Genomic DNA, 21,385 nt, shown 5'->3' with positions numbered 1-21,385 from the left:
ATATTACATAACGACAAAAAATATATTCGTACACACCTATGAACATAATATTAAAGTACAGTATTTAAAGTCTGGATAAGATTCGCAGGTAATGTTTATAAAAAAAATAATATACGAGGTTTGTTCAAAAGAAAAGGTGAATTTTGAAATTTCGCGGGCTGTATGTATTCAATCGTCAATTTTTTCTTTTTGTTATGTTGGTACATATATGGTTCTCAAATGTTGATATTATCAGCCATTTTGAAGTTGTAGTTTTTTTTTGACAACTGAAAAAGAAAAGGCGTTTTTGTATGTTCTTCGATTTTTTATTTTTGAACAAAATGGATCAAAGTATCTGTATTAAATTCTGCGTTAAAAATGGAATAAAGTGTTCCAACGCTTTTAAAATGTTGACTGTGACATTCGGCGCGTCTACTTTATCTCAAAAAAGTGTTTATAAGTGGTATAACAGATTTACAAACAGCCGAGAAGATTTTGAAGACGATGAGCCTCCTGGAGTTGCAATCACGTCAACAAGCGAAGACAACATCGAAGTAGCAAAGAAAATAGTTTTAGAAAATCGTCGAGTCACTATAAGGGAAGTTGCAGAGGATGTTGGCATATCAATTGGCTCATGCCATACAATTTTTTCCCATATTTTGGGCATGAAACGTGTAGCAGCGAAGTTTGTTCCGAAATTGCTAAATTTTGAGCAAAAGCAACGACGCATTAGTATCGTTCAGGAGTTGTTGAATGATGTTAACAACGATCCAGATTTGCTCAAAAGGGTCATAACTGGTGACGAAACCTGGGTGTATGGCTATGACGTCGAAACCAAGACTCAATCATCCGAATGGAAGCGACCAGATGAACCGAGATCGAAAAAAGCACGTCAAGCTCGATCAAATGTGAAGGTTTTGCTCACTGTTTTCTTCGATTACAAAGGCGTCGTACATCATGAGTTATTGCCAACAGGTCGTACGGTCAATAAAGAGTATTACAAGGAAGTAATGCAACGTTTACGTGAAGCAATACGGCTCAAACGATCGTAATTGTGGAAAAACAAATCATGGATTCTGCATCACGATAATGCACCAGCTCACACATCAATGCTTGTTCGTGAATTTTTGGCTAAAAACAACACCATAATCATGCCTCAGCCATCTTATTCACCAGATTTGGCTCCCTGAAAACAATGAAAGGAAAGCGTTTTGCCACTATTAACGAGGTAAAGTCGAAATCGAAGTACTAGCTAATGGCCATACCGAAAATCGCATTTCAGAAGTGCTTCGAAGATTGGAAGAAGCGCTGGTATAAGTGCTGTATATCTGAGGGGAATTACTTTGAAGGGGACAAAATTAATATTGACGAATAAATGAATACTTTTAAAAAAAAATCAAAATTCACCTTTCCTTTTGAACAAACCTCGTATTTATTATAAGAACAAAATATTTTTAAGGACATTACAGCCTTGCATTGAACAGCCTTTAAATTTCGCACTTGTAGGCTACAGCCTCCTCTCATTTGTGGAGGAATTGTAGGTGTATTTTCCACCACGCTAATTGGGGTAACATTTGAAATTATACACATGCTGGTTTCTTCTCGATGTTATCCTTTACCGTGCATGAGATAAATTATAAACACAAATCATGCACAATAAGATTTTAAGATTGTAAAAATAAAAGAAAACCTACGGATTACTTTTAATAGTACGAGTGGAAATGTTAACTATTTATTTTCCAGAGTCCAATTTAACTTTGGATTCGAGGAAACCCAACGAGCTCGAGATCGGTATTCGGTTTAAAAATCAAACAAAATCTGCATCCAATAGATACCTCGCTACCGTTAAACCTGCCTGATATATTGTTTGAAAAGAAACGATTTTTTTTAACCTGTAATTTTAGTTTCTCATCAGTTTTAGACGAAATAGGAAATAATGTATAGAATTACTATTTTATGTTCAAAATTTTGTACAAGTAAGATATATTGGTACTTATTAATATATACTATATAATTTCAAATATAAGCATAAATAATATCGCCTTGTATATTTTGAAAACCCAGCTTCAAGTAAACAGGAACATTAAATAATTAATATTATTCGATATAGTTTACAAAATGTAATTTTACAGTTTTTTTTTACAATATACAATTTTTCATTTTTCATCGCGCTTAACAATTTCCAAGTCCAATTTAATAATATTATTTTTCTACTTGTATTTTTAAAAATGACAATTTAATGTAACTCAATAGCTACAATAACAACAACAACAGTCTGTAAGTTTCCCACTGCTGGGCCAAGGCCTCCTCTCCCTGTGAGAAGAAGGCTTGGAACATATTCCAATTCGCTGTTCTAATGCGGGTTGGTGGAATACACATGTGGCAGAATTTCTACGCAATTAGACACATGCAGGTTTCTTTATACTTTTTTTTTTCACCGCCCAGAACAAGATCAATTTATAATCACAAATTAAGCACATGAATATTCAGTGGTGCTTTCCCTTGTTTGCATCCGCAATCATCAGTTAAGATGCATGCATTCTAATATTATAAATATTATATTTAAAAAAATTTATAGGCTTACAATTTGGTGAAGTGCTATTATAATATCTCTTATGCTTGAACTAGAATACAACAGTACCTTGTTTTGCTGTTTGGCGGTAGAATATTTATGATGAGTAGGTACCCAAGTCGGCTAGCACAAAATCCAACCAAGTAAAAATTCGAAGCTAAACTTATATTTTCTAAGAAGTCAATTTTCCTATATCATTCCAGCGAATACGTTTCACGTCAATCAATCAACATCGATCGTGCATGTGTAGATAATGATCGGAAAGTCGATTTTATCTCTTATATGTGGAGCGTTAAGTTTGTATTAGCTTTTAATGAAATGTAGGTAGATGTACAAATGGGCCTAATTATAAATAGTCACCAACGAACATAGACAATGGAACTGTAAGAAATATTAACTTTACATTACCAATACGTCACCAACTTGTTACACTGGCACTCATCATTTAAACCGGAACACAATACTAATTATTGCAGATAAGCTCTAGAATATATGGGTTACCACCCAGACTGCCTTGCACAAAACGGTACCACATAACTATAACTTTATTTTAGAGGCGTTATTCTTCTGGCCGGTTGTAAAGTACTATCTCTATAAATACACGGTACATATACCAAAAAAGCATTTTTTAGAATATTTGTCTATCTGTCTGTTTGTTTCCACTAATCTCTGGAAAAGCTGGACGGATTTTGACGGGACTTTTACTGGCAGTTCGGTAATGTAATAAGGAGCAAGTCAGGCTACAATTTATTTTCTGCTTAATTCAATCGCGCAAGTAGTTTCAGGCATTTATATTACTATTTTGTATAATGCAATGTTACACTTGAAACGGTAATAAAACGATTTTCAAGTTTTTCCGTTTCAAGTGTAAAATCATATTTGTATCAAGTGTTATTGCTTTGAAATATTCCACTGAGTCTTAGCGGTAAAGAATGCATGGAATCATATCAATACAAATAGCTAAGTTATATCCGTGACTTTGAATATTTAAAGCATTGTATATTCAAAATCGTAGATGATGTTATACAATTCGGACAACATTTCAACATTTATATTCTATTACAAAGCTTTCTTTATGGCTGCAAAAGAGTTTTAAACAGATCCTCAGATAGAATGCCGAATGCGCTCTTTGCGGTGTACGCGTCAGGGGAATTAATATATACGTATTCGTGTTATGACATTCGTATAAAAGCAACATAGAAGCCATTCTGTTGATTATTGGGTGATGTGGGAACTAACAAAGTTTTTCACCAAAGAGGTCTAGAACCTGAGATGTTTGATTTGACACAACGAACACTGAGATGTGTGATTTGAAGAGTTGATGATTTCTATAAACTATCGAAGATGTTCCAAGGGCATTAGCATAAAGGCCTATGCAGAATAATTATATTCCTTCTTTTTATTTAATTGATTCGACAAAATGTTTTAATATAATTTCAATTGTTTAATTTATATTATAATTACACAGCATTCTTATATATTACGTCTAAGTACAGACAGTACTTGAGGAAATTAAATTCGTTGAAATTGCCTTAGACGCTTTTTTATAAGCAATAAACACGTTAATTCTTCAGAATATAAGCCGTCTTATTCTTTAAGCCAATTTCAAGATCACCATTATCTTTATTCTACACAAACAACCTTAATATATTAAGCTGTAACAATAAAAATGGGCAATTTAAATATGATTCGAAATTCGAAATTCAAACTGATTGCTTTTTTCAAAAATAATTACTGCTTGTAATAAGTAAATGATCAATTTAATGTCGGTTATAAATATACCGTTTAAATGTTTATAAAAAGTCTTTAGTGTTAGTAAGTGTAGTGGTAATAGTAATCATTACCAAATTTCAGGCATGACAATCATGACTAATCATGACTAATCTTAGATATTATCAGCGATCGATCTATGATGAAGACTGTATACAAGTGGCAAGTGACAAGAGTTACACCCAACCAAGATGGATTTGCATACAACATTGCCATCAGTGAAGCTATTTATATGAATAATAGTATAGTATTCTATATTCATATTGTGAAAGTAGCTCTGTTCGTCTGTATGTCGCTCTTTCACGCCCAAACTTGGGCGCAAAAACTTGGTGTGAATCTAACTTGAACTTCAAGGAAGAATATAGACGTTTTTGTCCTAACACATGATAACCAACCACTAAAATGCGAGCGAAATCGTGGACGGCAATTAGTTTAACATATTAGTATAGCTATTCTTTAGCCATGTGAAAACTCTTTCAGAAATAGCATTATTTTAAAGTGAGCAGAATTTAAAATAGTATTTAATTCGTAAAATCCGATGGATCGACGAAAATGTTATTACGTAAACGTTCGGTCGTAAACGTATTTCCATACCAATGAGACGCCATTAGAATGATCATAGCTCAGCACCGACTTCACTTTATGGCTCAATATTATCTTACTTTCGAATTGCCTTCCCAGGTGCAAATCCTTGGAAGTTACTGGTACTTTATTGCGATTAATTTCAGCTCGCGGTTTTTACCGTATGTAAGTGGGATGTAGGTACGAACGAATACATTCCAAAAGAAACACATTTTAAGAAAATGTTGAAAACATCATAACAGCCGAATTGGCCCAGTGGTTAGTACGCGTGCATCTTAACAGATGATTGCGGGTTCAAATCCAGGCCCCACTAATTATTCTAGTAATTAATTTGTGTATATAATTCATCTCGCGCTTGGCGGTAAAAGAAAACATCATAAGGAAGTGCATGTGCCTAATTTCATAGCAATTCTGCCACATGTGTATTTCACCAACCCGCATTGAAACAGCGTGGTGGAATATGTTCCAAGCCTTCCCCTTTAACTTGATGTTTTTAATTCTTGTCAGTTATTCTGCCATTAAACACAATATTTTACATTTTAATGGTATAGGTTGGCGGACGAGCAAATAGGCCACCTGATGGTAGGTGGTCACCATCACCCATACACAATGACGCTGTAAGAAACATTAACCACTCCTTACATCGTCAATGCGCCACCAACCTTGGGAACTAAGATACTTTGCCCTTGTGCCTGTAGTTACACTTCATAAAATAAGGTAAGATTTATTGAAATATTTAAAAAATAATAATTTTATCCTTTCAAGGTTTTATTTTAAATTATCATCAGTATTATAAAAGAGGAATTATTTATCTTGTTGATATAAAATATTTTACACAAATTTACATAGCTTTCAATGTAAATAACTTCAAGAGAGAAAAAGGTTTCTTTTTTCTTATGTACATCATTTGAGACGTAAATATTTGTGTCAGTATACTTAGTTTCGTAAAGTACTTAAGTGGCAAATATCGTAAAAACTGTAACTTGATTTAACTTCAAGAGTGCTTACTGAATATTTTTCATGTGGACTTTTTTAGAGAAGGTTTTAAAAGCAATATCTACTTTTTCATGAATTAGTATGTAAGTTTATTTCTTCCAAAAACGCAACAGATTGGAATCCTTTTCGATCAAAGATAGTTTATGAGCAATTTTTTTTCGAATTAATTACCGGTGTTAACACAGCAGCTCTGGGCGTAAAACGTTACGAAAACCGCATGCAGTTGATACATAAAATAACATTAGTTTATGTTTACTACGGCAAATGGATTGTGTATATGTACATATGTGTGTGTGTATGTATGTGTGTGTGTACCAAAATAGACGAAATATCGAGCAGAAACATCAATGTAGTTTACACAAAAATGACCGCTTTTTTCAATCGTCAATGAAGCCCAGGACCAGATTAAGAGGTCTGGAAGCGCTGGGGCAACTGAGGAGTTTAAAAAATCCCTCTTCACCTCTTTCATGCCCCAGGGCAGTGGTAGCACTGCAACAGGGGTAACTACCCTGGTTCCCCTAAGCCTAGCATTATGCCACTTAAAAATACTAATTTTAATAAAAATGCATGTTTTTTCAAAATAATTAATATTTTACAAGCAATGTAAAAGGATTATTTTGTATTATAATTGTATTTCATTAATTTAAATCATCATTTAACTCCTTTGACGCTACTTGAAAGTGTTTTTTTTCAGTATTGTGCAAGGTTAAAAGTCCGATTTACTTTTCTAATTGCGTCTTTTAAGGAAAGTTTAAAAGGGCAATTAGAACAATTATGCCTATCCTAATTTTATGACTTGAATATACTTTACGAATGGCCACTTTACTTGAACTTTACGGGAGTATCTTAATGATTCGAATCGAGGAGTGCCCGAGCCTTTGTCCGCGAGCTACTTTCATTTGAAACTTATGGAGGTCTTATATTTAACCTAACCTTTGATTATCTTATAATTTAAAATAAGAAAGATTCCGTATTACCGATAAAACATGTTATTTAGTATGTAAATATGATGATTCATATTATTATAGCTGCGTAAGTCAGTCAAGTAAGTATATTTTGACTGTACGGTATTCATTGGTAATGAGATATAATATAGAACAACAACTTCAGATTAAATATAAATAAATTCAACTCATATATTTTGGTCTATTACTATTTAAGAATCTGTATATAACATAAATTTGTGTTTATCTTTTTTGCATAATTTTTAATTTTCAACATTTTTTATTTTATATCGGGAACCCAAACCGGTTACATGAAATGATATATCGTAGTTTTACAATGAAACTTTTCAACCGACTTCCAAAAGGAGGAGGTTATCAATTCGTCTGTATTTTTTTTCTTTTTTTTTTTATGTTTGTTACCTCATAAATTTTCACTGGGTGGACCGATTTTGATAATTTTTTTTTGTTTGAAAAGTAGTGCTTCCCGTGGGGTCCCATTTTTTTTTTATTTTTTTCCGGTGATGGTATCCATATGAAAACGACATAAGTCTTAAATTTGCATTATGTATATGCGCGACAAATAGGTTAATAACTGAAAATCACGTTAACCAATTTTGATAATTCTTTTTTTATTATAAAATATATACTTCAAGGGTAATTTGGTGAAAGTTTGGTAAGGTTCTGAGCATAGGATCCATGACAAAGTAACGGAACGGAAGGGAACGGAACAATTCTGAGGAGCACGTTCCCGATACTCAGTCGAATCTTTTATTTATAGGTTATTTGGATATTTGAGTCACCTTCCGTAATGTGGTTATGTTTATGTAATTATCATAGTCGAATATTATAATCAACTAGCTACCCACCCCGGCTTCGCACGGGTGCAATACTGATACTAAATATACTACAGAATTTGTTTATTTACGACATCACATCGCAAACTTCTAAAATTATCAGTGTTTCTTTACTATATTGTTCATGTATTATATACACAAACCTTCCCCTTGAATCACACTATCTTTTAAAAATCGCATCAAAATCCGTTGCGTAGATTTAAAGATATAGGGACAGAGAAAGCGACTTTGTTTTATACTATGTAATGATGGAACTCCTATACGGCTCGCAGTTAGGGTGCGATATGGGGCAGAATTTCTTACTATCTTTAATCAAATTTTGTGTATGTGATGTGATGTCATATGATGTACGAAATATAGTTGGTCTTTTTCAAAGTTTTTTTGCTGAGTTCGATTACAGCTCTTTCGAGGGATCCTTGTAGTTTACGCCGTGTGACGTATTAAATCCGCATTTTCGAAAGTCTATTTTTGCTTTATTCGCAAGTTTCCTTTGAAATTGTCCTCGAAGTAGTTTCTGACTCATATAAACGGAACGCTTAATCTATCCATATTAAAAAAAAATAGTTAGTCAAGATCAGCTTCACTTAAAATCAAAAAATAAATAAAAATTTTAACAAAAAGAAAAACTGACTTCAAACAAAACACTATTTTAAAACAAATGAATATGCACGAAAAAGTAATAAAAATAATTGCGTATTCAACATATTTTTTAGAGTCTTCCTAAGTTAAATGAAATGAAAAATATTAGACTACTTAAAAGTCGATTAACGATTATATCATGTAGTTATAATTATTGTTATATTTGGAGTCGGTGTCAGCCAATAAAACCCTACAGTATATCTATCAAAAAACAATACGAGAATACTTTAAAAAATATGTTTTTTACAAATTACCTTTTACACAATAATATACTGGATCAATCAAGTTGCTCGTATCGCTTCTTTCTTTTGATTGTTGGGGCAAGGGCACCGTGGCTGACACCGGCTCCAAATATAACAATAATTATAACTACATGATATAAGCGTTAATCGACTTTTAAGTAGTCTAATATTTTTCATTTCATTTAACTTAGGAAGACTCTAAAAAATATGTTGAATACGCAATTATTTTTATTACTTTTTCGTGCATATTCATTTGTTTTAAAATAATGTTTTGTTTGAAGTCGGTTTTTCTTTTTGTTCAAATTTTTATATTATTTTCCGTATGAGATGCTGCCTTGCCTGCAAAGCGATTATTTATTACAAAACGCAATGTATGTTTTCCTGAACGATTGACAACGGCGCCCAAACTCAAGGGAAGCCAGTCAATCACACTGGACATATTATTATTCACAGTGTGTGTGTGTGTGTGTGAATGTGTATGTAGTATGTACGTTCTATTCCCTGACTCTCATAATCCGACGTGTCCGGAAAGGGTTCAGGGCAGTTTCAGGAGTTCAGGACCAACGACTACATGCTTTCCGAGTATCGTATTGCCCCGCCCTGGTTTTTGAATCCAGCACCTAGGTACCAGTGACTTTATATATAAGTAGAGTACTATAGTAATATTGTTAGCGCCTGACATAAATAACATGGCAATTCACTCACTACCACCTATTTTATATGCATGCTACCTCATATTATCGTTCTGGACCGTACGCACTCAATATACATAATTATTATGAAAATCTCACTCGTTTTCGTCAAAACATTGTACAGACGTTTTTACATTCCCTTTACTTTACTCACGACGTCCTTTCCTTCACCGCTGAACTAAATTATAAGAACAATGAAGCACATAAAAATTCGGTTGTATTCGTCTTGATCACCTCAGCTCAGCTCATAGTTTTCTGTGAACTCATACAATAAAATACATATATTACATAATCATATACCAACTATTCAAGGCTCGGCACGGATGAGATATATAGATCAATCAACAAGGCAAAATGACCATCACGATTCACATTTGCTCAAAGTAGACAGCATATAAATTATACAGATAAGAAATTGGACAATGTATAAACAGCGATTGTCTTAACCGTCTTCATTTCCTCCAGCGGTCTTGTGAAATCTCCGGCTGTGCATCACACAGTATGGATTCTGTATTAACATTTAATTTAAACAATAAGCCTCCTTATTACTCTCTTTATACGGATTACATTGCTGTGAAGAATATAATTTAATGGACGAGAGCAAGAATTTTAATTGTAAGCATTTTGAAATAAGCCATTAATTTCTTTGAATAATGTTGCTGTATGTTATTCAACATTAAGTTATAAAATGTTAGTTATTTTTAAACGGTATATTTATTGATTATAATTAACGGATATGTTTTCAATATGTCTTATATCCACATATATGTATTTATATCTAAACATATAACAAAATTGGAGTGTTAGTTTATAATATTAAAATAACCTCTTTTTACTACATACATATGTTATAATATACGGTACATATATCAAAATAACCGTTTTCTTAATTTTTGTCTGTCTAATTTCTTCCGGTTAATCTTTGGACGGACTGGACCGATTTTGACGGGACTTTCACGGACAGATAGCTGATGTAATAAGTAGTAACTTAGGCTAAAAATAACTTTTTTGTTAAATTCAAACGTGCAAGGAGTTGCGAGCACAGCTAGTAAAATATATGTATAATCTCGTATGTGAATATTCAATTGTAAATCAGTTTCAGTATCAAAATCAAAATATTCCTTATTCAAGTATGCTCATAAAAGCACATTTAACGCCTTACAGCAAATCAGTAGTTACTCTTTTCCGAACATGTTATATAGGAACGTTTATCAAACAATACATTATATTTTTTATAAAAATACATTATACAATGTCATTAATAAAATTTTCTTGACATGTGATTTATATTTATTTAGCCAAACGCATCATTATCCAAATAAAAAATGAAATAGATATAAAAAATTAAAATCATATTCATTTATTTTTATTTAAATAAGTAGCAAAAATATAAAAGAATAACTTAAAACTACTCCATGAACTGTAATGTTAATCCAGTAGTTACATTAAAACCTCATGGTTGTTTTAGCAAACAATTCAAATAAAATATCGAGATTGATGCTAATACGTCGCTATTCTTAAGAACTAAGATTGATACGATATTTTTCAGGGGTCAATTGTCAGGTATTATTCACACAACATTGTAATAAACGATACCCGATGTGTTATTCTTGTTTATAAGCTATGTTATTATAAAAAAAGTTTCATTAAAGTCTGCTTAATATTAGTATTTCGTAGGAGGATAAGATTAGTATAATATTAATAAAATGTGTTTTTTTTATCTTAATTCTTTTTTCATTAGGTTTAGGTTTAAAGATCTTTATTTCTCAAAAAGATTTAAAAGAAAATCAAATAAACAAAAATACAAAAAAAACTAGATTACATAAAACATAGTATTTAAATATTTAAAGTGTAGGGCGAAATAGTGTAGTTATAAAAATATTGTGTGGGTAGAAATTAACCAAATATAATCTGACCAGCACGACTCATTTAACGTCTTTGCGGCCGTCGTATTTGTTACGATATAGAACTAGATGTACCACAACTTATATTTTTATTTTAATAATTTAGTTTAACTATGTCCTCATTTTATTTATGTATTATACACAAATTAAATCGCGATATAATACCTTTTCAGACGGTTCATTCACACGATATCAAGTGAAATTTCAGCGTTGTCCAGTCGCTCTCTGACATTGCGACATACTGTGTACCGCAACGCTTTCCGCTATGCGCTGTCTGCGTTAGCGGTATTAATAACATTGTATTATTCCGACAGTTATTACTTTAACTTTTGCTGTGTCGGAATAATTTGTTTAATATAAATGTTAGTATTCATTACGATCTATTTATGCTACTATTGTTAACTTATACACCGGTCATTAATATTTGTTTGATTGTCAGAGCAAATTATTTTATATGATTCATTATGTTTCTAGAGCGCTGAGATGGTCCAGTGGTTAGAACGCGTGCATCTTAACCGATGATTGCGGGTTCAAACCCAGACAACCATCACTTTATATATGTGCTTAATTTGTATTTATAATTCATCTCGTGCTCAGCAGTGAAAGAAAACATCGTGAGGAAACCTGCATGCATCTAATTCCTTCGAAATTCTGCCACATGTGCATTCCACCAACCCGCATTGGAACAGCGTGTTGGAATATATTCCAAACCCTGTCCTTAATGGAAGAGGAGGCCTTATCCCAGCAGTAACAAATTTAAGGCAGTTACTTTTATGTTTCTAGAGATATAGGTAATCTTAAATATTATATTGTATATATTCTATGAGATATAAACGCTCTATATTTGATTTCTTCTCTTCCATCACTTAAATATAAGTCATATTATCAGTGACTTAATGCCTATTTCAACCTATTGGCTGTAGAATAGGAAAATAATATCATCTATATCTATATTAGTAACAGCAAGTCTATGATAAACTCGAACAAACCTATCCACATTTACAGATCGTAAAATATAACAATTTATTTAGTCGACAATATATTTGTAAGGATATCACTATCTATGGTAATGGCATTCCTCTTCCACTGTGTTTATAATCTGGGGAACAATTTGCTGTTAGTGTGACGTGAGTGACACCGACGATAAATTCTAGAAGGAAAAGAGAGGTTTTGTGATCTTTAAAGAAAAGTTATAATATTATTTAAATTAGAAGTAAAGGCTTTAAATGTTGTTTTTTGTTATTTCAGGTAAGCTATTTTGTTTACAATATGTTAATTGTAGTAAAACTTTTTTTTTTTTTTTTTTATGGCATAGGTGGCAAACGAGCAGGAGGCTCACCTGATGGAAAGTGACTACCACCGCCCATGGACACCTGCAACACCAGGGGACTTGCAGGTGCGTTGCCGGCCTTTCAAAAAGGAGTACGCTCTTTTCTTAAAGGTTCCCATGTCGTATCGGTTCGGAAAAACCGCCGGCGAAAGCTGGTCCCACAAAGTGGTTGTGTGAGGCAGAAAATGTCTGAGAAATCGCGCTGTTGTGGATTTTGAAACTTAGAATTTTGGCGAGATGTCCGAAGGTGAAATTCAGCAGCCGGGATTAATCCGAACAATTCCTCGGAACATTCCCCGTGAAAAATTCGGTAGAAGATGCAGAGTGATCCGACATCTCTACGCAAAGCCAAAGGATCAAGGAGATCGGAAAGAGCTTGATCGTCGATAACTCGAGCCGCTCTACGTTGGATGCGGTCAAATGGAAGGAGCTGGTACTGGGGAGCACCCGCCCAGAGGTGAGAGCAGTACTCCATGTGAGGCCGAATTTGCGCCTTGTAAAGTTTAAGGCGATGGGCCGACGTGAAATACTGTCTCGCCTTGCTGAGCACGCCCAGCTTTTTTGAAGCCAATTTGGCTTTGCCTTCCAATTGACCGCGGAACTGAACGAGGCTCGAAATATCAACGCCAAGTATTCCGATACTACCTGTAGCGGCTATCGGAATGTTCTCAAATCGTGGAGATACGACAAATGGTGTTTTTTTAGCGGTTAACGCGCAAACTTGCGTCTTTTTGGGGTTGAAATGGACTAGATTTAGCCGGCCCCAATTCGAGACTTCGTTTAATGAAGACTCGATTTCAGACACAAGTTTGTTCCGGTTCTCTTCGACGTTTTCCCGAGAAATATTAGCGCGGCCGGTGTATAAGGTGTCAACGGTACTGTCGTCTGCATAGCAATGAATGTTCCCGATTTGCAACAAATCATTGATATGCAGAAGAAACAGAGTGGGTGATAGAACGCAGCCTTGTGGAACACCAGCATTGACGAATTTTAAGTCAGAGCATGCACCGTCGACAACGACCTTGATGCTCCGATCTGCCAAAAAGCTGGTAATCCAATTGCATAATTTCCCGGGAAGCCCATAGGAAGGAAGCTTCGAAAGAAGCGCTTTGTGCCATACACGATCGAAGGCCTTCGCTATGTCCAAGCTGGCTGCTAATGCCTCACCCTTGCTCTCAACTGCTTCAGCCCACCTGTGAGTAAGGTAAACTAGAAGATCACCGGCTGACCGACCCCGACGGAAACCGTACTGGCGGTCGCTAATCAGCTGGTTCTCCTCTAGATACCGCAGGAGCTGGCAGTTTATAAGGGACTCCATTATCTTGGAGAGCAAGGAGGTGATGGCTATAGGCCTATAATTGGACGGGTCTGAGCGGTTGCCTTTTTTAGGGATCGGATGCACCAAAGCTGTCTTCCAGGAATTCGGGACGACGCCTAATGTGTAGGATTGCCGGAAAAGACGCGTTAAGACCGGTGCCAACTCGGGAGCACATGTCCGTAGCACGATTGGAGGGATACCATCGGGTCCGCTCGACTTATGAATGTCCAAGGAAAGAAGTGCTTTACGAACTGCACTTTGCCGGAATTTAACCTCCGGCATCGTGGTATCACATCGCGGAATTGTTGGTGGGGATTTTCCTTGGTCATCCAGAGTCGAGTTCGACGCGAAGAGAGAGCCTAAAAGATCAGCTTTCTCTTTCGCGGTATGGGCCAATGACTCACCGTCTCTGTGCAGAGATGGAAAAGATGGCTGACAGAAATTCCCTAAGACAGCCTTAGCGAGAGACCAGAACGCTCGTGTTCCTGAAGGGAGACGCACCAGTCTCTCGCCAATTCTGCCAATGTACTCCGTCTTCGCCCTAGCAATCACGTTTTTGAGGGACCTAGAGGCAGAGTTGTATTCCTTTTTAAATGCGCTGGTATTTACATCACGAGACGCAGATGCATTAGCCCAGGTTTGATAGCGTTCCTACTTTCAAACCAAGGCTGGGACTTGCCACCGATGGGTACTGCAGAGTAAGGGATGAATAGTTCCATACCCTGAAGCACCACATCGGCAACAGAGTCAGCAGCAGCGTTCGGATCATCCGGCGAGAAACAAATCTGCCCCCATGGGTAAGATGCAAAAAAAGACCGCATCCCATCCCAATCTGCTGACTTGTAGTGCCATACTCGGCGGCACCCAACAAAGCGAGGCCGTGAGTACCGCACAACCGGCACTGTACTCCGGACGAGACAGTGGTCAGACGAGCCCAGAGGGGGATCGACGATAACCTGATAGCCATCCGGATGTGAAGTCAGCAGAAGGTCCAACAGGAAAGGTGTATGATCCTCCACATCCGGTATTCGCGTTGGCGAGTTGACCAGTTGTGTCAGATCATATGCTAGAGCGAAGTCCAGAACAGATCTACCCGCATGATCGGTGGTGCTTGAGCCGAGCCATTCTGCGTGGTGAGCATTAAAGTCACCCAGAATAATGATCTCTGCGGATGGAATCTGCTGAAGCACGGAATCTGTAGCCATTTGGACGTGCTCAACCAGTCGGTCGGTTTCGGCATTACCGCTATGGGACCTATAAAGGCACGCATAGATTCGCGGATGGTCATCGCAGTCTACACGCAGCCAGATAATCGATAGGTCCTGTCCTTCAAGGCTGCCGAGGCGTCGAGAACAGATATCATCTCTGACGTAAACGCATACCCCAGCTCGTGGTATAAAGGAATGTTCCAATTTGTACCCAGGGTACGAGAGAAAAGTCGTATCGGCAGGAGAAGATATCTGGGTCTCGGTTAGAAAGAGCAAGGCCGGCTTCGCCGTTTCCAGATGGTAGTGAACGGCGTTGAGGTTGGAGTTGAGTCCCCTTATGTTGCAGAAGTCCACAGCGAGGGTGGTAGGGGTTGCCTTATGATGCCTGCTCCGCTTGCCCCGAACAGTGGCGAGCGCAAAATTGCCCCCCCCCAGAATTCGGAGGGCAGCCTGGGCATCCCTGCTCAGGCGGTGTACGTCCTGAGCATGGATGCCCAGAGAGGGATTCTCCACCGCTGTCGCTGATGGTACCCTCCTGGGGTAATTTAACCAAATTCTGCACAACCATCAAGTTTTGGGGGGGAGGGGGATTGGGCCTCCGGAACTCTCACTTACCAGACGAAACGCGGTAGCATAACTACCACTTTACGCCGATTTTAAGTGAGAGAGTGGTACTTCCCCGGGCGTGCCGGCCCATTCGGCTGTAACCCGAAGGTATACAGCGTGGCACTACCACTTGAGACTTCTGACCACTAAGAGCACATCTGTATAAGTGCGATGTGAATTAAATAAATTTTGTTATTTCAGAAAACACAATTTCGTCTTTATTTCGCCTGAGCATATACTATTATAAAACAACATTTTCGCAATAAAATACAACAACTATGGAGAAATTAAGATTTGATTTTTGTGTGAAAACAGCAGCAGATGGAAAATCAAACATTATTGGCATAACCTCAATAGGAACACCTGATGGCCAAATTTTTGGCATACCGGCCGAATATCAACCTGCAAGCTTACACCAACTTATAACAAATACATCTAACTATGTCAAGATAAAAAAAAAACATTGAATAAAAGACATCAAACAAGGAAAATATGGATAACTTTAACTGATGAGATATCAAAGGTATATTTAGATGAAGAACGAAATATACAGTTTAAGGATTTTTACCTTGAGGAGATTAATGAAAACATAAATGATTCAAAACCGTTAACTGGAAGCTCAAATAAAACATTGGAGAAACTATTAGAGACATTACTCGAAGAAAAGCAAAGAAAATCTGAAACTCAAAATTTGGGAAAAATTGCAAAAGACTTTGCGCTTGAAAAATTCACTGGTAAAAACGCAAATGCTCACCAATGGATTAAGGACTTCAACAGAGAATGTGAACGTTTCCATATTGATGAAGACAGGAAAAAAATTGAAATTTTAAAACAATTTTTAGAATATTCAAGTGTAAACTGGTACAGTTGTATGCTAATAAAATTTACAATAGAATCAGTGTGGATTAAATGGGAAAAAAATTTCTGTGAAACATTCGGAAACAAAGGTTGGTCGCCAATCAGATATGCTCTTGGATTTAAATATCAAACAGGCTCCTCACTTGAATATGCATTGAAAAAAGAGAAGTTGTTATTAGAGGTTAGGAAGACTATTGATACAGGTACTCTTATAGACCTTATAGCCGCAGGCCTACCTAATTACCTGAGTGACAAAATTGACCGAGAGACATTACAACAAACTGAAGATCTCTATAATGAGATAGGCAAATTAGAACATTTTGTTGGGAAGAACAAATATGAAAAAAAAACTACATGCACTCTGACATAAAAACAAAAAAAAAATTAAGAAAAGAAACCGTGCCAAATTTGTATCAATAAGGAAAAAGGGAAACGTTTTCATCCTGAGGAAAACTGTTGGTTCAATACGAAGAATCAAAAATATCTTGTGAAAAGTGTTAATAACTCGGAATTAGAAGTTGAACTTAATGAAGAGAATCCAAAAAACTAGAAGTATCACCATTAATAAAAATAAAATTATTATTAAATGACACTTTAAAAGTTACAGCAATTTATGATTCTGGTTCAAATGTATCATTAATTAATGCAAAGTTATTAAAAATACAAACAAAAAAAGAAGATACATTTAATAAACAAACAGCAAAATTGAAAACTATTAATGGTGAGAAGAAAACAAAAGGTATAGTAACATTAAAAATAAAAATATATGACATTGAAAGAGAAATGAATATTTTTGTGATAGATAATGAAAATTTTCACTATGACGTCTTCGAAATTACTCGATATTTTTCGATAGAATGATTCGTGAGGTTAATATAGTAAAAAACAAGAAAAATTATGTAGTATATTTAGTTTCAGCATTGCACACGTGCGAAGACTGGGTGGGTCACTAGTATTAAATAAAACTTGATCGTTGTTTAGCTAACGTATGATTATTGACAAATTTGCTTTATGCAAAGGCTTTTTTCCAAACGACAAACTTTTGCTGGCACTGGTACCTTCCCCTAAATTCCTTCTCCGACCATTTAATTAATGGAACATGAAAATATATCGTCTTAGTTAGCAAAGTTTAATCATAAAATTGTAAAATATTACTAACTTTTTAATAACTGCATGTAACAATAGATTTACTAATTTTTTATTCCCGATACAGTTAATAAATGCTACATCGATGTTCATAGTCTAAATAATAAAAAATGTATGAAATTTCCGATTTTGCTTTTAAATTTATTTTTCACCTTTTCTAGATAAATAAAGTTTGTAGATTTGATTTTCATCGTAAATTAATCGATATTTAAGGTCAAAGTAACTCTATCTTATTAAAGTTATTAATTTTGGGATATTTACCATGTTTTTTTTATTTTTGTTCGGTGGAGCTCGATATTTCGACATTATCTACGAATGTCTTGTTCACGCGACGAGGAAAAATAAATGGTAAATATCACGAAATTAATAACTTTAATAATAAAAATAACCATGTTCATTTAAAATCTTAGTAAATGTGTCTGTCTGTGTGTCGCTCTTTCACGACCAACCAATTTGATGAAATTTGTTGTAAAGCAAACTTGAACACCAAGGAAGGACAAACAACAACAGCCTGTAAATTCCCACTGCTGGGCTAAAGGCCTCCTCTCCCTTTGAGGAGAAGGTTTGGAACATATTCCACCACGCTGTTCCAATGCGGGCTGGTGGAATACACATGTGGCAGAATTTCTAAGAAATTTGTCACATGCAGGTTTCCTCACGATGTTTTCCTTTACCGAGCACGAGATGAATTATAAAGACAAATTAAGCACTTGAATCAGCGATGCTCGCCTGGGTTTGAACCCGCAATCATCGGTTAAGATGCGGAAGGACATAGGCTACCTTTATTTCCTAACATATGGCAACCCACTTCCTAAAACGCAAGGGAAGCCACGGAAAACAACTAGTGTTCGATAATCGAACTTCAACATTGAGTCTTGATTAATGACATTTGTGGACACTGTGGAAGTACGACCACAAATTCACAAAAGTCACGTAGAAGGTCAGGATAAAGTGATGGAACCTTCAAACGCTGAAGTAGACGTTCAGACAAAGTGACTTTTTCAAATTCATTGATTAAAATTACCGTTGCTCTTTGACAAAAATATCTGTGATGACGTTATTTATATGAAGAAATTACCTACCCGCCCCGGCTTCGCTCTGGTACTTGATATGTATCGTTATATTATGAGCAAATTACATAAAATCAATATATATTGTAGCCTATGTGATATTCAGATGTATAACCTATGTTACTGTAAAATTTCTTCTAAATCCACTAAGTAGTTTTTTCTTGAAAGAGTAACAAACATACATACAACCATCCTCACAAATTTTTGCATTTATAATAATAGTAGGAAAAATATTTAAGATAACAAGTCAAATAATATTCATATCGAGCTTGTATGTTTCTGAATACATGTTGCAATTTTTTTATGTCTCATAAATACTTGGTGGTAGGGCTTCAGATATATAATATCGCTAAACAACAGTACGCAGTATTGTTGTGTTCCGGTTTGAAGGGTGAGTGAGCCAGTGTAACTACACAGGCACAAGGGACGCACACACGGATAGCATCTTAGTTCCCAAGTTTGGTGGCGCATTGACGATGTAAGAAATGGTTAATATTTCTTACAGCTTCATTGTCTATGGGTGATAATGACAACTTATCATATTCACTTAAAAATCAGGTGATCCATATGCTCATCCGCCAACCTATTCCATAAAAAAAGTCGCAGAAAAATGATGACAGTGATTTTCTGTGAGCTGTTTATAATAACGTTTATAAATAATAATGATGCGCATTACAACTCGTAGGTTTCATATCAGTAAATTTAAAAAAATATATTTTTATTACGTCGATAATATTTTGTTGATATTCAATTGCAGACATATTTGTAAATTTTTAACAAAAATGCTTGTATTTAAATTTATTCTCAATACTAAAAATTAACCAAAATATCGATACAACTGGGATCATATTAAATTTTATTGATTTTGTTAAATTTAACTACAGTTTAAATGCATTGGACTGACTGAATGCGCATCGTTTAAGGCAGTTGCGAAATACTGACGATTGAACAGCATATAATTAAACTTGATACGTTGGTGTAAGGACTCGGTATAATTTGGTTTTAAATGCACCGCAAGTTAACGTATTTGGAGAAGGCTCAGTTATTAGTACACTTAAACCTTTAGTGAATGGGGCTTTACCAACTAAATTTTCATGTGTTTTATTTATGTTTATTAATTTTATGCTCGCGACGAGTTATGTGGGAGGCGGCTATCATGGTATGGGCATGTAATGCGGAGGATTGAGGAACATGGCCTTGAGCATGGATGTGGTTGGATATAAAGGTAGAGGACGACCAAGGAAACGATGGATGGATTGTGTGAAAGACGATATGGTTATAAAGAATGTTACTTCTGAGATGACGTCTGACAGAAAGGTATGGAAGGAGAAAACATGCTGCGCCGACCCCAAATAAAATTGGAATAATGGCAGAAGGATGATGATTCATTTTGTGCTCAGTGAAACAAGCATAGTGGGTAATTTGTATGTATGTTTTACGGATGTAATTTTAAAACATATGAGGCAATATGCAAAGGTTAAAGACTTTTGCTCACTAATAAATAATTTACTGGTTACATTTTTATGTATAAATTTCTTTTTTATACGTACGTTATTATTATTATCAAGCGCTTATCTTTATTCAATTTAATTAAAACATTGTTAACATCAACCTTAACAAAAATATAACCTTGCGTGAAAGACAGGCGTGAGAGAAAAGGGTTTAGGGGAAAACCTTATGTTTTTTTCAATTGTTAGTAGATATTGGTCATAGTGGCATCTACATGAAGACACTGTTGGGTGTAAAGGCTGGCTTAAGACCTAAGACAGCGACATCAAGTTGGCCCTTACGATGTACAAGTCAATCTCAAAAGACAAGATACGTTACGAATAAGTGTTGCAGGATTTTTCAATAATAATAGCAAATGAATGATGATAATGATCTACCTTGTTACGAAATATAAAAATACCAGTAACATTAAAGCACTTTCGTGTCGCAACGTTATACAAAATTACCTGTTCAACAATAACGTCACGTCTGAAATTTACTCAATACAGATATAATAACCAATAAGCAATTAAATAAAACCGCATTCCCACCAATCAGGGTGGATTTTCAATTCACCGGTATAATTAATTAGTTCCGCTGCGTATTCAATTAATTCGTAAAAAGATTTTAAAATTTATTTTATTCCTCAGTTACGATAACTGATATGAGTGCGAATGACGTATTTAACCAATTTAATTATCATTTATAAATTATTAAATGTTAAAAGTCAATATTTAATCGTAATAATAAATTGTTACTGCACTGTAAGACTACTAATTATTTATTATTTTATGTGTTTGTTACATATATTTTTGCATTGTATCGTGGATACGTCTGAATTCTTGTACAAGATAATATTATAAATGAAATAAATAAATATCAGAAACATCATTATTTGACGGAAGAAAAACAATGCTTTTTGTTGAGTAGTTATTACTATATTATTTGTCAATAATGTATTTATGTATATGATGTTATGTTGGCCTTAGTTCTTAAGATATAAATTCTATGTAAGAAATGTATTTCATAAAAAAGAAGTAAGTTTATAATACGGCAACGAAACTGCTAGCCCTTTGGTGTTGCAAATGTCGATGGGCGGTGGTAATCACTTTCAAACAGGTGAACCTCCTACTTGTCATCATCATTATCAACAGCCCACTTTCGTCCACTGCTGAACTTAGGCTCCA

General features: G+C 35.2%; 1 protein-coding gene across 1 annotated transcript; it reads left to right on the top strand.

Moving 5' to 3' along the window:
* Positions 1-386: 386 nt before the first annotated feature.
* Positions 387-1,031, top strand: LOC124529780 (protein GVQW3-like). Its single transcript, XM_047103689.1, has one exon. It carries the CDS (start codon positions 387-389, stop codon positions 1,029-1,031), a length of 645 nt encoding a protein of 214 aa, XP_046959645.1.
* The last annotated feature ends 20,354 nt before the right edge of the window (positions 1,032-21,385 follow it).

Source organism: Vanessa cardui, chromosome 5 (assembly GCF_905220365.1).
Source record: "Vanessa cardui chromosome 5, ilVanCard2.1, whole genome shotgun sequence".
Taxonomy (NCBI): domain Eukaryota; kingdom Metazoa; phylum Arthropoda; class Insecta; order Lepidoptera; family Nymphalidae; genus Vanessa; species Vanessa cardui.
This window is presented reverse-complemented; position numbering and strand designations above follow the sequence as displayed.

Bases quoted from the DNA above. Each gene is read 5' to 3' on its own strand.
- LOC124529780 (XM_047103689.1), top strand. From the start codon at position 387: ATGTTGACTGTGACATTCGGCGCGTCTACTTTATCTCAAAAAAGTGTT.